This window comes from Macrotis lagotis, chromosome 3 (assembly GCF_037893015.1).
Source record: "Macrotis lagotis isolate mMagLag1 chromosome 3, bilby.v1.9.chrom.fasta, whole genome shotgun sequence".
Lineage (NCBI taxonomy): Eukaryota > Metazoa > Chordata > Mammalia > Peramelemorphia > Peramelidae > Macrotis > Macrotis lagotis.
This window is the reverse complement of record NC_133660.1, coordinates 278,657,892-278,674,374: the sequence shown is the minus strand read 5'-3', so window position 1 is coordinate 278,674,374 and position 16,483 is coordinate 278,657,892. Positions and strand designations below refer to the sequence as shown.

The 16,483-nt window shown below is 44.9% G+C and overlaps 1 protein-coding gene across 6 annotated transcripts in view; it reads left to right on the top strand.

Annotated features, from left to right (window-relative positions):
- PPFIA1 (PTPRF interacting protein alpha 1) overlaps positions 1–16,088 on the top strand; it is a 94,370-nt gene extending 78,282 nt beyond the window's left edge. Inside the window, exons 22-31 of one of the 6 annotated variants that reach the window (XM_074230858.1) lie at positions 1,704–1,785; positions 2,091–2,291; positions 4,927–4,953; positions 9,064–9,239; positions 9,320–9,417; positions 9,887–10,062; positions 10,683–10,751; positions 11,400–11,565; positions 13,273–13,343; positions 14,322–16,088. In XM_074230858.1, the coding sequence (XP_074086959.1) occupies positions 1,704–1,785; positions 2,091–2,291; positions 4,927–4,953; positions 9,064–9,239; positions 9,320–9,417; positions 9,887–10,062; positions 10,683–10,751; positions 11,400–11,565; positions 13,273–13,331 (1,054 nt within the window). In that variant the 3' untranslated portion in view covers positions 13,332–13,343; positions 14,322–16,088. The remainder of the gene's footprint in view (positions 1–1,703; positions 1,786–2,090; positions 2,292–4,926; positions 4,954–9,063; positions 9,240–9,319; positions 9,418–9,886; positions 10,063–10,682; positions 10,752–11,399; positions 11,566–13,272; positions 13,344–14,321) is intronic. The other 5 variants (XM_074230861.1, XM_074230860.1, XM_074230859.1 and 2 more) reach the window with 5 other exon arrangements.
- The last annotated feature ends 395 nt before the right edge of the window (positions 16,089–16,483 follow it).

Below are 16,483 nucleotides of genomic sequence, written 5' to 3'. Positions count from 1 at the left end.
TTTTACAGAGGTAGAAACTGAGGCAGAGTGGCTTGTCTAGGGTCATTCTGCACTGTAGCTTCTCTTAGCTGCGTATTTGTATTCATTTGCTCATCTTCTAAATCAGCAGCTAGGCCTCACTGTTAAGCCTTTGAAACATAAATAAAATTCCTGAAGGATTTTATCCCAACCTCCTTCCCAAACTTCTGGCTTATATTTTCCCCTTCAACTTGTAGAAGTTTGCATCTCTTGTTTGAGGCTTCCAGATCACTCTTACTTCATTCACTCCTTGTGAATGTTTTTTTTTTAATTTTTGTAAATGTTTGTTTTAAATTTTAATTATTTTGAACTTAGCAATAAATAAAATAAGGATTTTCCCATTTCAAATAGAATAGAAAAGGTGCCATACATGGAATGAGCAGTTCTGTTGTGGATAGTTGGCTTTTCTTCTTTAGGATTAGAGAAGTTCCACAACACCAAGCTGCCCTGCTTGGTGGTGTTCCCTTTAGAAATACTGCTTCTCCTTACTGCTCTCTCTTTTGGGTGGTCCTAGCTCTTGCCTCCCTTCTTGTTGTCTGCCCCTAAGGGAAAAACTACAAACCTCCATTGTCCATTTTGGTAGCTTCCCAGCATCTGCTCCACCTGGAGCCCCTCTTCCCTCTTTCAAGAATCAAGCTGCTCTTGGACTTCTGCAGTCATGACCCCTTCCCTCCGACCCCCTTTAAGTCTTCCACAGTTTGGAGTTTTCTTTAGAATGTTGTGGTTATTGTATAAATTGTTCTCCTGGTTCTGTTTAGTTGACTAGATGTCAGTTAAGGTTTAGTTTCCCAGGTTTCTCTGAGACCATCCTTTCATTTTTCCCAATAGCCCAATAATATTCCATTCATTTGTTTACCACAACTTGCTCATTCTTGCCCAGTTTGACAGATAACCTTGATTTCCAATTCTTCACTATAACAAAAGGAGCTTCTGTAAACATGCTCTCTGATTCCTTTTCTATGTATTCAGACACCATGACTTCTCTCTCTGAAAACTGATGGCATTTTTCATCCCTAAATCCTTCAGACTTGTCCTATATCATTACTTGTTGAGAAAAGCTAAATCATTCACCAGTGATCATCTTACAACATTGCTCTTACTTAGACCCCAGCACAAACCAATTTCAATGACTTTTAGAGACCCCTGAAATTTTCAGTTTTTCCATGATGGTGTGATCTAAGGAGTTTATTTCTCTCCTGGCCTGTGCTCTGCCCTGCTCCACTGTGGCCCTTGGGCTCTGATGTACTAGTCCTTACTCCTCCTTGCCCTGGACTTGCTACCCGAGACTGTGCCCTAGATCTGAGAAGGGGGCAAAGCAACAAGGTCTTGCCCCAAGTGCCAGCAAAGAAAACCTGGGAATCTCCTCCTGAACAGTTGTTTTACCCTTCACCATCTGTGGGTTTAGAGCTTCAGAAGCAGCAACAGTTGCTTCAGTTTAAAAATTAAGAGAGAACTCTTTGAAAAGGGGATAAGAGGATGGAAGGGTTTCTGTTATTCATTCACACTTTATAATTCCTTCAAAGTTATGTTAATATGATATGGAGTCTTTCATTGATCATATTGCTGATGTGTGTAATCAGTCAAGAGGAATGCATCTAATTTCTAGAAAGATGGTGTTAGGAAACATCTTCCCAATATTTTACAAATGGATGCAGTTTCTTATTTTGTTTTGATTATTTTTTTAGGCATGAACTGCTTGAGGAAGCCCGAAGACAAGGTCTGCCTTTTGCCCAGTGGGATGGGCCAACTGTGGTTGTGTGGCTTGAGGTAATGACAGCTATAAAAAGTATTGAAAAAGGGGGCAGCTTGGTGGCATAGTGGATAGAGCGCCTACCCTGGAGTCAGGAGGACCTGAGTTCAAATTCAACCTCATACACTTAATAACTACCTAGCTGTGTGACCTTGGGCAAGTCATTCTTAATTCTACTGCCATAAACAAATAATTAATTAAATGAATAGATTAGCAAACAAATAAGCTCTTGAGAAAAAGAGTTTTCCTGTAGTATACTTCATCTGTTTTCTAGACTGGAGAAGATACTCAGTTTTCCCTAATGATTTTCTTTTTCTCCCAGCTATGGGTCGGGATGCCTGCATGGTATGTTGCTGCTTGCCGAGCAAATGTGAAAAGTGGGGCCATCATGTCTGCTCTGTCAGATACTGAAATACAGCGTGAAATTGGAATCAGTAATCCACTACACAGGTTAAAGTTGAGGCTCGCTATTCAAGAAATCATGTCCTTGACAAGTCCATCTGCACCACCCACATCAAGAACGGTGAGTCCAAGGAGAATGTCATTAAAATCACTCATCTCTGTGCATTTTCATCTTTACAGATTTAAAATCTTAGAGCCAATAAATGGTAGCACTGATGAAAGGCAGTTGGAAATAATTTTCTAGACAGTACATACTCAGGCTTTTGCATGTTAACTTGAGACCAACATTGGGAGAAATTTGATGACATGGATATTATGCCTGTGTCCTTCCTAACTTCATTTAGCCCGCACTAATTGGATTTTATGACTATTCAGACAGAATTGACTGAAGTTTAATGAAGTTCATATAAAAAAAAAACCTTTGCAAATAAAATACCATAAGTAAGGTCATAGAGATCATGGACTGTACCTTGTCATGCCAGATCCAATCAACCTGAGAATTTAAGGGCACAGTCATCCATACAATAAAACAGGTGCTAAAACATTTCCAATTGGGCTTCACAACCTCTTCCTTACCACTCTTTGGCCAAATTAATGGTTTAGTTTTGTAAATGCTAAAATGAGTCAAATGCAGCCCATCAGATCTCTGATACTAGGAAGACTTGTGTTTTATTCAGTCTCTTCAGTTTCCAGGGCTTGACTGTTGATTAAGAAGTGCACTTCCCACAATCAGCCTCTTAAAAATTGACATTTGATTGCATCTCCCAGAATATATTCCTTTGGCTTATGACTAGCCAAACTGAAATTATATCCTTTAAAAAAAAAACGTTCAAAGAATGAGCAACAGTTTTTGCCAGAATTCATTATTCACAGTTATTTCAAACTTTTTTACCCCAAGGACAGAATTGTGATCTTATTCTTAAAAGATAAACCTTCATAATAGTACGCATTGATGTGCCTTTTGTGCTCAGATAACAGCTGAAATCTTAAAATTTTTAAATTAAATTACTTTTTAATTTATTTATTATTTGAGATGCCATTAAAAAAACCCTTCAGGTTTCTAGATGCTTCAATTTTAAGATGCTTCAATTTGACTTATTTATTATTATAACTAATTTCAGTCATTACATGAACCAAGACTATAATGTTAAACCTAAAAAAACAGAAAATGAATTTCCTTTTATTTTATAATAGTGGAGATTTCTTATTTATTGATCAACTACCACATTTTATTATTACTTTTTTTTATTAGAGAATTTATTGGGGCTGCTAGGTGGTGCAGTTGGATAAAAGCGCACCGGTCCTGGAATCAGGAGTACCTGGGCAAGCCACTTAAACCCATTTACCTTGCAAAAACCAAAAAAAAGAAAAAAAGAAAAAAAATTTTTGTTTTACAATTTTCCCCCAATCTTACTTCCCTCTCCCCAACCCCCCATAGAAGGCAATTTGCCCGTCTTTCCATTGTTTCCATGGTACACATTGATCCAAATTGAGTGTGATGAGAAATCATATCCTAAAGGTAGAAAGAAACAAAGTATAAGAGAGAGCAAGATCAGACAATAAGATATCAGGTTTTTCTAAATTGAACGTAAATAGTCCTTGGTCTTTGTTCAAACTCCTCAGTGCTTTCTCTGGATACAGATGGTATTCTCCATTGTAGACAGCCCCAAATTGTCCCTGATTGTTGCACTGATGGAATGAACAGAGTCCATCAAAGTGGATCATCGCCCCCATTCAACTACCATATTTTAAAATGCAATTGCTTAATGAAAAACAGCTTCCAGATCTTGACTTCAATTGTGTAACTATTTTTTTAGATCACTTAAACACCCTGAAAAGAAAGTTTCTCAGGTGTTAGCTCTTTGTTAAATGTATTCTTTAAAAAGAGGAGACCCTGGGTTTTAACTTTTGAGGCCTGAAGTGCCCCTGTGGAGTCTGATGCTTCCCCACCTATTAGTAGCATAGGGTAGGAGTTCCCAGAAGGCACAGTGCTCCATGTTGGGGTCATCCTATCTGGACTGTGGATGCTGCAGCTCAAATCCTCAAATCTTTGGATGTCCTTGTTGCTTATGTTCTGCAACCCATCCTTTCCTCTTTGTTACTGCTTTCCTTTCGTGGGATGTGACTTATTCTCCCTGGGGTCATGTCAGACCACGGGGAATGTCTGGTTAACACATGAAGAAATGGAAAACCTGACAGCCACGCCTCAAACGGTCAGTCCTCTGTTGTTTGATTCATGTGCCTTTTATCCCCCACAAAATTCATGTGGAATAATTGAAGACAATTATTCCTTTGAGGTATTAGTTAATTTTTCCAAATCAGAATCATCATTGATCTAGTATTCCTTTTAGTTCTCTGAAATTAGAAGTGTGGTTTTAATTTAGCTTTTCTCAGAGAATCTTAATCTATTTGCTAATAATTTCTTGCTAATTTGAGCATAAGTACCCTTCCCTCTTCTCTCATTCCTTCCTTTCCTTTCCTTTCCTTAATTCTTTCGTTCCTCCCTCCCCCTTTGTCCATCCTTCCTCCCTCCCTCTCTCCCTTGCTTTCTCTCTGTCTCAGCTTTTTTTTTTTTTTTTTTGCTTTCCACCCAGAATGCCTGTTGTTTTGCACGATCCTTGCCTTTTGCCCTTTGTCTTGGAATGTAGTTTTGCTCAGTTAGGTTGCACCCATACCATTGCATTGCCAGCTTGTACCTTTGACCTCACCAGTACTAATCTTTGTGTTCTTTTGCTTTTTTAACCATGTAACATCAGGACGATGAGGAGGGCAGCTGGGCTCAGGTTGGAGACTTTCTCAAATTTGTTTCTCCTTAACGTTTGCACCCATTCCCCTGAAGCTATGAATGCATGCATGAAAGTTCATTCTTCTCTTGATGTCTTCAGTATCCTAATCATTTGAAAGCTGCTAATGATTTGAAAATATAAATCAAAACTTTCCCAAGGTTCCCAGCCCACTGATTAAAAGAGTTGTTAATGTCTCATGGACAATTTTGAATATCTTTCCTGGGCAATTTTGATGGAAATGGGTGGTTAATACAGATTTTTATATAAAATGCCATAGTTGATTTTAAAAAGGGGCTGATGCTTAGACATCTCCTGAGGTTATACTTCTTTGGTACTGGGACAGGAATATTATTTTACTGGTGTTGGTGGTGGGTTTTTATTTTTAAAATAAGCTTTTTATGTTCTGTGAGCAAAGGGGTGAAGGAAATCCTCTTGTGGCCCTACTGGCATAAACTGGTGAAGTATCATGTCATCTGCCAACACCCGTCCTTACAAGGTGAAGTCGTGTCTCACTGAGCTGGGAACATGCTAGAGGGCTTCCTTCCTGGATTGTTGTGGTGACTACATTGAGCAGGGAGATAGAGATGTGGGGCCTGGATCAAGACCAACCCCTAAGGACTTGAATGACATTGGACATTTCACCTCTTTCTTTTGAGCCTCCGTTTACTCATCCCATGTCTAAATTCAACCACACGTGTGTGGGAGCCATCTGCATAGATGTAGTCACACAACCCATGGAGATTAATGAGCAGGAAGAGAGTTTTGGGAGGTGACCAGACCAGGCCTGGCTTTCTGATTCCTCTCGTACAAAGTCTGAAGAAGAATAATGACATCCTCAGTCCTCAGTGATAGGAATGATTAGGATTAGGTTGGATTGCTGCTTGGAGATCAGAAATGGATGTGGTGTTGATTGGTGTTCCCACGGTGGAAGGTCAAGATGCCCCGTTTTATAGTTGTCTTTCAATGTCTCCACCTACTTGCGATATCTAAACAAGTTAGAACTTCACAGTTAGTTTTGCAACATGCTTGTTAAGGCCTAATTCTGGACCCAGCACCAGGGACTGCAAAGGTAAAAACCAAACCCTCCTTGTAGTAGCTCCATGAGCAGCTTATGGTTTGTTGAGGTAACAGCATGTACATAAGAGCATGTCTCTTGTGTAGGACAGAACCCTGACGTGAGAATCTGGAAAGCAGCCTTGATGGAGGAAAGCCAGTCAAATGTGGAGACCAGCTTGTGCAGAGAGAATAGGGGATGGTGTGAGAGCTGGAGCATCGTGGAGGATCCTGGAACGGAGAGTGCCGACACAGTGGGGCACCAGTCCAGAAAGCTTGGAACCCTATGGTTGAGTCACTTAAGAGACAGAATTGGTTTGTCCTCAGCACCAAGGAGCCCTTTAAGCTTCCCAAATGGGATGAAGGGGAACAGGATCCATGCTGGAAATCACCATGGTAGCCACAAGAAGGATGAATTGATGAGGGTAGGACATGAGAGAGGGAGACCAAGAGAGAACCCATGGAAGGGGTGATGTCCTAGGAACTTAGAGTGTGTTTTGTGAGAAAGGGCCACATTTGATGGCGATTGATTATGCTAGTTGACTTAGCAGGGCCTTTGGCTCCAGAGCCTGGGCTCTCTACAGAAACTGATCTCCCATGTCTAAATTCGGCCACACGTGTGGGAGCCATCAGTATAGATGTAGTCATGCAACCCATGGGGATTAATGAACAGGAAGAGAGCTTTGGGAGGTGAGCAGACCAGGCCTGGCTTTTCTGATTCCTCTTGTACAAGGTCCAAAGAAGAGTAACGACATCCTCAGTCCTCAGTGATAGGAATGAGCACATGACACAGGTTTGCCATCTTTACTAGTATCAGGCATGGTTCAAATGGACAGATGGGCAGATGGTCATCACTTGTTCTCAGACCTCATTTTCCACTGAAGGAGTTAACATAGATGAGGGTTTGGCTGGCTGATGGGTGAAAGATCCCAGGACCCTGAGGGAGCAGCAACAGGCCTCTTATTCGAAGTTATTGCCACTGAGAAAATGGCTTTGATTCCTGATGGAGAACTTGGGTTGGGCTAAGGACCTCCGAGTCTTCAAGAGCTGTGGCTGTAGCCAGGACAAAGCCTACCGGGATCCCCAGAAGACTGATCTTTTCCCGTCATCAGCAGAGACATATTTCCTGGACCCTCTTTATTACCAAACAGGATCCTCATTTGTGTTCCTTGGTGATTTAGTCTCAATTAAGTCTTCAAAGAGGAATATTCCTAAATGATCTTCTCTCATCTTCACCCAAGCAAACTCAACTTGGTCTGGGTGAGATTAAACTCCCCTTAATGATCATTTGGAGCAAGGTATGTTTTCATTAAAGCTTTCATTTTAGGCTCATTTTTCACAACAGGAAATTAATTTTAGCCAACATTTGACTTTAGTTAAGTCACTCTTAGAGTCTTTCTGGACTCTTCCTTGTCCTCCATGTCCAATCAGGTGCCAATCCTTGTAGATTCTACCTCCAGAACTTTTCCTGCTGCCATCCCTTCTCTCCAGTTAATACACCTGCCAAAGTGGTTTCCCAGAAGCCAAGGCTGACCTGGCTTCTTCTTTGAACCTTTGCACAGGTGCCTGGGAGGGTCAAACCGCTACTCTGGCATGTAACCTTTCCCAGACCCCACTCCCCCACTTGTCTTCCCCTTGGATGTGCCTCTTGCTGCTCATGTTGTTGCCCACATAGAAGGGAAATTCCTTGAGGACGGGAGCTTTTGGTTTGGTGTCTCCCCCTAGGTCCTAGCCTAGTGCCATCAACAGGGAGAATTAAGCTTCAGGTCAGTGTTTTCAACTTGGCCATTTGCTAATGGTTTTCCTCTCCTGTATTTGAATAAGAAATTCACCTTCTGGCAATAGTTTTGCCCAACAGCCACTTGGAATGGTTTCATGAGTGACCTTCAGGAAATCAGCCATAGCCACCAAGCTGGTCACTGAGTTCGAAGGAGGCTCATCCATTCTTGAATACAGATCCTGCTGGAGCAAGCAGCATCGACCATATATCATATGCATTCCCTTCTGGACCAGCAAGGCCAGCCTGTGCCCCCTGAGGTTAGCACCTGCATCATCTGTCAAGGACCCACGACTCTGGGGAAGGCTCTGGCCAATATGCCCAGCCTCCAATTGAGGATGGCCACAGTGAAGTACCACATATTTGGAATCACCACTTGAAGGACTGTGATTGTCCCCTTGATCTTTTCAGGAGGTTTGGGTTCTTGGTTCTGAATCCACTGTCAGAAGATCAGACAAAACCAGCGGTTTCTTTCCTCCGTGGGTCCTGGTCCTTTAGAGGGATGGTCCAGAACAATCCTTTGTAGATCCCCTCTCCCTGCCTCATCTCTGACTTTGAGCTGGCTTGGAGTCTCATGGTGAAAGTCAGCCTCTGGCATCTACCCAGAGAGAATGCCTGTGTGAGCTGCATTATCTCCATTTTACAGATGACTAAACTGAGGCTCTAAGAAACTAGGTGATTTGTAGGTCTGAGGACAGCTTTGAGTTCAGAATGCCCAAGCCCAGTGCAGTTACCCCCTAAGCCAAGTGGCCTTATCTCAGAAAATATACCAGGGCACAGAGGGTATGTGGTGGCAGAACATTAGGTGGCATAGACCTGTGCCTGCCACAGGAAAGATTCACCCTTGTGTAGCTGAGCCAGGTTTCTCCTGATGGAGTTATGTCTCCTCTTAAATTCTGGATTTAAAAATTAAGCCTTGGCCAAGCTTTTCAAGTTGTTCATGAGTCATGACCACTCTTTATAGTTCACCGGATACTCAGAATCTGGGAGTGGAGCTAGTTTCTCTTGTGATTCTGTCTACGGAGGGTTAAGATTTTCAAACACTGAAATGCCTCAGCACGATTTGGGGGGGGGGTGGTGGTGGGGGGGACAGGGAAGGCACTGTCTCATTGTTACTTGCCCCTGGAGTGCAGTGTCCTTTGGATGCAGATGTCTTACATAAGCTGAAGCATCTGAGAGATCCCCAGAGATAGGCCATCTGCCCACTGGTAATTTAAGTGTTAGGTTCATTGACTTGGTCTCTCCTCAGTAACTGTCTGGCACCTTTTCTCAAGCAGACGCTAGCCTATGGCGACATGAATCACGAGTGGATCGGTAATGAGTGGCTCCCCAGTCTGGGGCTCCCTCAGTATCGCAGCTACTTCATGGAGTGTCTTGTGGACGCTCGCATGCTCGACCACCTAACCAAGAAAGACCTGCGAGGACAGCTTAAGATGGTGGACAGTTTTCACAGGTAAATGACTGAAGGCAGGGTGACTGCAACAGTGGAGATCCATGCCTGGCTGCTGCTGAGCACTTCCCTTTTCTCTACAGGAATAGCTTCCAGTGTGGAATCATGTGTCTACGTAGACTGAACTATGATCGCAAGGAACTTGAAAGGAGGAGAGAAGAAAGTCAGAACGAAATCAAAGGTTCGCACAGTCATCCTCCTTGGAGTCTGGGTGGCCCTGGACTCTCCAGGACCCTACCTTTACCCCCTGTCTGGCCCAGGGGATGTGATGGGGGGAGGAGGAGGAGGATGATCCAGAGGGGTCAGAGCTGGCCCATGGTGGACAGGGCAGCATCCTGTCCTGTTGCTCCCGACAGCCCCGGCTTATGTGCAGAAACAAGAATGCTGGGCCTGTAGTCATTGTGTCCCATTAAGCTACGTGTTACTGCTTGTGGGTCCTGGGCAAGTCACTGATCTTCTGCTTGCCTTAACTGTAAAATGGTGAAGAGAACTGGAGAGTTATGTGGCATCCTGTCCTCCATTCCTTTCCTTGCCTAACCTAGAGCAGCTGCTGGGGGAAGAGGAAGGATGGTCACTCCTTCTCTAATCCCTGAGGTGGGTGCTTCTGGGGCCTGTGCAATCCTCCCTGTCCTCTTCACTTCCTATTTTAGAGGTGCTTGTTTGGAGCAATGACCGCGTGATCCGCTGGATATTATCCATTGGCCTCAAGGAGTATGCCAACAACCTGGTGGAAAGCGGGGTCCACGGGGCGCTGGTGGCCTTGGACGAGACCTTTGACTTCAATGCTCTGGCCCTGCTGCTACAGATCCCTACTCAGAACACCCAGGTGAGCTTCATGGGTATCAGAGCCAGGCAGTTTGTGGAGCTAGTCCAGCCCCTCCCCCAAAATGAATCTCCCTTGGAACCTGCCAGCACTTGGAGGTCTGGCCTGTGCCCTCCTGTGGCCGCCCTCTGTGCTCCTCATTCCCGTTTGGGGACAAGCAATTCAGCTGTTAAAGCTCCTCTCCTTCAAATTAGCGACCACATACCTTCTCCCCCGCCTCCCAGCATCCCTTCCTCCTCTGGCTGCCCAGGGACCCTCCACACCGACAGGCCCTGGCAGAAGCTCCTTTCTCCCTTGAGGGCCAGTAGATGATCTCCTTTCAGCCTTGCTTTTGATCTTTCTCTTTCCCACCGGGACCTTTTGGGGGACAACCCACAATTTAAGAACTCTGCATGTAATTAGTGACTAGAAGGGAAGCTTAGTTGAATATTGTCAGACATTTAGTCACTCTAGGGTTGCCCGCTTTGATCTTGCCTCTTGCAGAAAGATCGCCTCAGTAATATGGAGCTAGTTTAACATGCTATAAGAAGTCTTTAGAGCTTTAAAAAAATAAAACCATTGCTTTGTTAAAGATTAAGATAATCTCTGTTTGGGGGTTTTATTTGCCTCTTCTTTTCCCTTAGGCTCGTGCTGTCTTGGAAAGAGAATTCAACAACCTTCTGTTCATGGGCACTGACAGAAGGTTTGAAGAAGTAAGTTTTTCTACCTAACATGTCGGGTTCTTTGTCACCTACTTGACCATCTCTCTCTAAGAAGAAGAGGCCTAAGTAGTGTCCTGCTCAGAAAGGCAACTGGAACACGAATGTCCGCTTGTCCCAAGCCTCAGTTCATTTAGCCTGAAACAGTAGTTCTGACCGCCAGCCAATCCTACCCAGCCAAGGGATGGACAGGGTTAGACTGAGAAGACAAAGACTTTGCCAAGGCAATGATTTCTTACTTGAATTGTTTTCAGTCCCAAAGACGAGGGTTGGGACTGATTGTGACCAAAGGTTATAAAATGTTGAGAGACTTGATGGGCCATTTTAAACTTCCTGTGTCTCCCTCCTTCTTCTTCTGTAAATGGCCCAGCTTCTCGTCCCCACTCTTGAGATGTCCTGGGATTTGAGAAGAACAGAACTAGAGGTTTGGGAAGAGATGAAGTGAGGGCTGGAGTCCCTGGCACTCCCTCTGGTGGCCACAGCCAGGAGAGCTGGGAGGTTCATGTACTCAGTGCTCTGGGCCGGAGGGCTGGACCAAATGAGTGGGACCTTTGGAGAGTCTGGCCTGAATGGAAGTAAAGTGGGTGGAAAGGTTTGTCCCAACTCTCCCCTGGATTTTTACTGTGTTGCTGAATTTTCCAGGATGATGATAAAAGCTTTAGAAGAGCCCCTTCATGGAGAAAAAAATTTAGACCCAAGGACATTCGAGGTTTAGCTGCTGGATCAGCAGAGACCCTCCCTGCAAATTTCCGGGTCACCTCATCCATGTCTTCCCCTTCTATGCAGCCAAAGAAAATGCAAATGGATGGTAGGTGGTCAGTTTTCATTTCTGAAAGCATGCTCAGTTTGTTGTTGTTGAGATGTAAATTATTGAATGATCTAAGTTCTCCCATTTAATTTTACTAAGTTTTAAAACATTTGTTTCCTGTTGCATGTGCTGACTTGAAATGTTTCCCTTGACCATCAGGCATTTCCTCTAGAATCCTTGTGGTCTCTGCTAGCATCCCCAGGCCAAGGCAGCTGCCCACATTTCCTTGGCATCCCAAATGCTACCACATCTCCTGTGTTCTCTCAGTACTTTGTCTTGTGCTGCTGGCAGCGGCACGTGAATTTATGGGACTTCAAGTATTGAAGCCACTTCGGACCCCTCCTTGGGTGCATCCACCACACAGATCTCAGCTCCTCTGCGGCTTTCTAGCCTTTGCCATGCCCCTTGGTGCCATTCTTTGATGGAGAGAACCCACCAGGCATACTTGGGGAAGAGCTCAGAGTTTCCATAGACATCAGTAGGGAGGCACCACCAGTGTGAGGGTGTGTCTGGTTTGCCCTGGCCCCGAGGGCTTAGGTCTGGGACTGCCTGCCTCCCTTGGGTCTCCCCAGTCAGTGAAAAGGAACCAATATGAGGCTCCTTTGGAGCTGTGCCAGCTTTCAGACTTAGCCACCCCCCTCACCATATCATGGGATAAGTGAATATAGGAACAGTTTTTAAATTTAGAGTATTGACTCACTTACCTGTGTCTCCAGATCATTCATTGAAGAAAACAGCCACAAACTAAATTCACCTATTTTCTTTCTTGGACACTTGGCCTAGACCTTTCATTTTAATTCAGAATCTTGACCTGTTGACTTTATTAAAGCCCAAGCATCCAGATAGATTCAGATCATCTTTCAAAACAAAAGGGAAAATCATACTCTAAATGGAAGCATGTTTAAACTGGAATCTCCTTTGGATCTCAATTCTCACCACTTGGGGGTGTCCCTGAGTGTGGCTCCTGGGCGCCTTGTCTTGGGGGACAAGAGGCATTCCTAGATGTAGAATCTAGGGAGCTTTTCAAGACCAAGATAGATTTTCTCAGGTGTTTTTATGTTGAAATAGGCAATTTCAAAGCCCCAGTCCATGAGACTAGAACACCTGGGTCTATTGGTTTAGCTGGGGGCCTGGGGCCAGATCACTTCTCTTTCCTCCCCAGGAGGCCCTTTGATCCTCTCTCTCTCTCCCCACTCCCAGGGAAGAATTCTTGAGGGATCTCACTTTGTGAACATCTCTGTCAGGGTCATCAAATATCAATTATCAATAATGAGCTGCTGCTCCTGGAAGGTCTGGGGCTGCCGGTATAGGGCCAACCCCAGAGCCCACAGGTTTTCTGGGATTACCCCATTTTCAGTGTGATGCTTCCTGGAGGACCCACTGACCTGCAGTATGCAATCCCTTTATACCTTCTGTGCGGACTGTCGAAAGCTAGTGACACTTTTGAGGTCTCTGGCATCCCTGAGATTCCAGGGTCCTCCGATACTGCCCCCTGCCCCCTGAGTATGGGGGGGGGCTTAGAGACCTTGGGGGGTCACTGTCTGGGGAGCAGCTGTCGCTCCCCACCAGCATATTCATTCCCAGACCTCCCCATGGGGAAAGGCACTGCTGCCGTCTCAGAATGTTTTGCGACTGTCCTTACTCGGGTGGTTTAAAGACTAACTGCATGGTGTGTTCTGCATGCTTTCCTTCTGCGCTCTTGAACAGGCAGTGTGTCAGGAAGCCAGAGGTTGGATTCTGCGACCGTAAGGACTTATTCCTGTTAAAGCCTTCTCTTGGTGAGTAGAGATGTGGCCCTGCCAAGGGCCCAGTGGGTAGCAGCCCTTTGGGCTGGTTTCATGGGCCCGAGTCTCAGGAAAGAGAAGGCTACTCTTGAGCTTCCGACGGGCATGACCTGGGCTTGGGGTTGCCAGCTGCCTCCAGACAGCTCCAGCCCGAGCCTCTTGGGTTCTGAGGAGAGGAAGGGGCACCCGGCTGGCCATACTTCTCCAAGGCGGTTACGCATTTCATTTTTTAATAGTTTATGTCATTTTTGTATTTGAGAGAGATCCCAAGGCTACCTACTCTACTCTCCCAGCTGCAATGGGGTCAGGGACTAGAGCAATTTCAGGAATCTACCCCTATTTTCAAACTGTCCCAAGTATCCCATATGACACTGGCCTGCCACTGCCCTGTTTCACCTCTCCCCAGTGTTTGATCAGGAGTGGTGTAGCTGCCTCTGGCAGGGAAAGGGGTGTAGTAATGGTCTCACGTGAAGCTATTAGTCACTGATCCAACTAACTAGCAGCAGCCCCTTCATGGGGTGTCCAGGTGACAGCTACACTCACCTGACATCTGAACCCCACCCGTACTCTTCTCCCTAGTGGAAAAGGTGGAGGGGAGAGATCAGATGCTTCCTGGACTGGAGGCATCCTTCAGTCCTGAGGAGCAGAAGTTCTATTTTTAGCATGAGGAGCTGCAAGGGGCCCAAAACCAGGGCTTGGGGCCGCTGGGGATGCTTTTGAGTCCTGAGTCTCTCTTCGTGGGTCAGAATGACTTAGTAAAAGTCATTTCAAGGAGTGGCTTTGTTTACACGTGGACTTCAAGATGGGCCCCAACCATTTTGTGTAGGGGCATCCTTCCTGTCCTTACGCAACTTGGATTTTGCCCGGGGAATGAATTCTTAGAGAAGGTGTGGGTGGGGATCTGGACCTGTCTTCACTGCCCTTTGGCTGCTGGCCCCTCATATTTGTGTGTGTTTTTTTTTTTTCTCCTAGTTTACCCACACTACTTCTACAGATGATTATGCATCGGTATGAATGCAGCCAAGACCACATTTTAGAATTGAGTGGATCTAATCTGTTAATACTTGTTATATGGACACTGAGATATTTTATTACAGAGTTTTTAATTAGTAAAAAATTCATGAATACCCTAGAGAAAATATTTTAGATTTAAATGTTTCTTATATTTATGTAAACTTATGTGACTTCATTTATACAGTTACTTACTTTTTTCATGTGTATCCAGATTATAAATATCTTTTCCAATCAAGTCTACTTAATTTGTTAGTCAACTGAATGTACTGTAACGCTTGTAAGTATAAATCCTGAGCAAATAGGATTTTTTTGTAAATTATGCAGTTAATGTAATTATCATTGTTTAATTTTTTTTAAAATAATAAACCTGAAAGAAATGAGGATTTTACAACATTTGTAAAAAGTGCCCCATTACCAGGGAGCCAGCAGCCTCAATCGCAGCTAACGCTTCCAAAAGCAGAGCCCTCCTATGTTGGTGGAACAATCAGACTTCTTGTCACAAGCAGGCATGGTGTGTGATTCAGTACTGATCCCAGCTGAGCCTTTTCTAAAAAGAAATTTTGCGTTCTGTAGTATGGACGGTTTTCAATTTCATTTTTTAAATATCTTCTCTACTAAAATCTGAACTGAGAAAATTAGAACACTATGGAGGCGTTCTCGAAAAACCAGCTCAGGATGCCTTCTTCCAATGGAGTCTCTCGTCCTTGGATAACTTCGTCTTCAGTGACTGCCTAGAAGCCATGAATGGAGAAAAAAGTCTCTCCGCCAGTAAGGCTGGACCTGGAGGGGAGGGAGGGTCCAGTCGGGGACCCCCAGCCCCAGCCCACAAAGAAGTGCTTTCCTCCCATTGCCATTGGCCTAGAGGCTTTGATGCAATTTTGTAGAGGACCAATCACAAGGTGCACTGCAGGCCCAAGGCCCACCCCTGCAGCGCCCTCTTCCATCCAGGCCTTACTAGTCTAAGCGCGTGTTGGTCGGCCTGTCTGTCTCAAGTCGGCCCCTGTGGACAGGTCTTGGAGGTGGTAATGGTCTCACATCCTTTCTAAAATGGCCCATTACGAAGCCAACACGGAACTAGCAGAGATCACGGTGCATTATTTATTATGCAACTATATATATGTATGTGTGTGTGTGTGTGTGTGTGTGTGTGTGTGTGTGTATAGAGAGCTGGAGGGATCCATATAAATATATACATATGTGCATATCTATGAGCGGTCTTTTTTCCTACGCGCTTCCGCCTTGGCTTTCCGGATAACTCCTTGTAACTGTCGGTTTTCTATTCATCTTTTGTGAACTTTCAGATTATGTAACAAATTCTGTACAGCCTACTTTTGAACTATTTTTATCACAGTATTATTTATTGCTTTCTTTCAATAAAGTACTGAAGCCTTTTCCACTGCCAATAAAAAAACACCACAGCATGAGCCCCAGTTATGCCCACCCCAACCGGAGAAGTTGAGGCTGCCAGCCAGTGTGCCCTGGACTGGGGTCTGGTGTGTGTGCGGGGTAGGGGGTTGGCCTTAGCCTTCCACCAGGCCCGACTACATGCAGACCTCCCGGGTCAGCTTCCTGTGGGTGAGGGGACTTCAGGGACATTGCAGGGTGCTAGACCTGCCCACACCACTATCTCCCAGATGGAGCCCACAGTGATGACTCCAGGGGGTGGCTCTCAGGAGTGGTAATTTAGACTCGTTTCTCAGGCCTCCTTTTCTTAACATTCCTATAACTTAACTGGATTTTGCTGATTTTTTCAGTTTAACAAAAACTAGAGGTGTGTGGAGGTCAGGGCCCTGGGGTCCTGCACACTTATTGATGAGGCCTTAATGAAGGCAGCTCCATGGTTCAAGCACCCTGCCTGGAGCCAGGAAGACCTGAGTTCAAATCTAGCCTCACCTAGTCACAAGCTGTGTGACCCTGAGCAAGTCAACCTGTGTCTCTTCCATTCCTCATCTGTAAATGATAAGGGCTCCCCCCTTCCCCCCTGGGTTAAGAAGCTCTCAAATGCCATCATTATAAAGCATCTGCCAGTTATATGAGGCTCCTTTAGTCAAGCTCAGAATGGCTTCTTAGCTGTTCTCTCTCCTCTTCCCCCTGCCAATGCTTCAAGAAAATCACTCAGT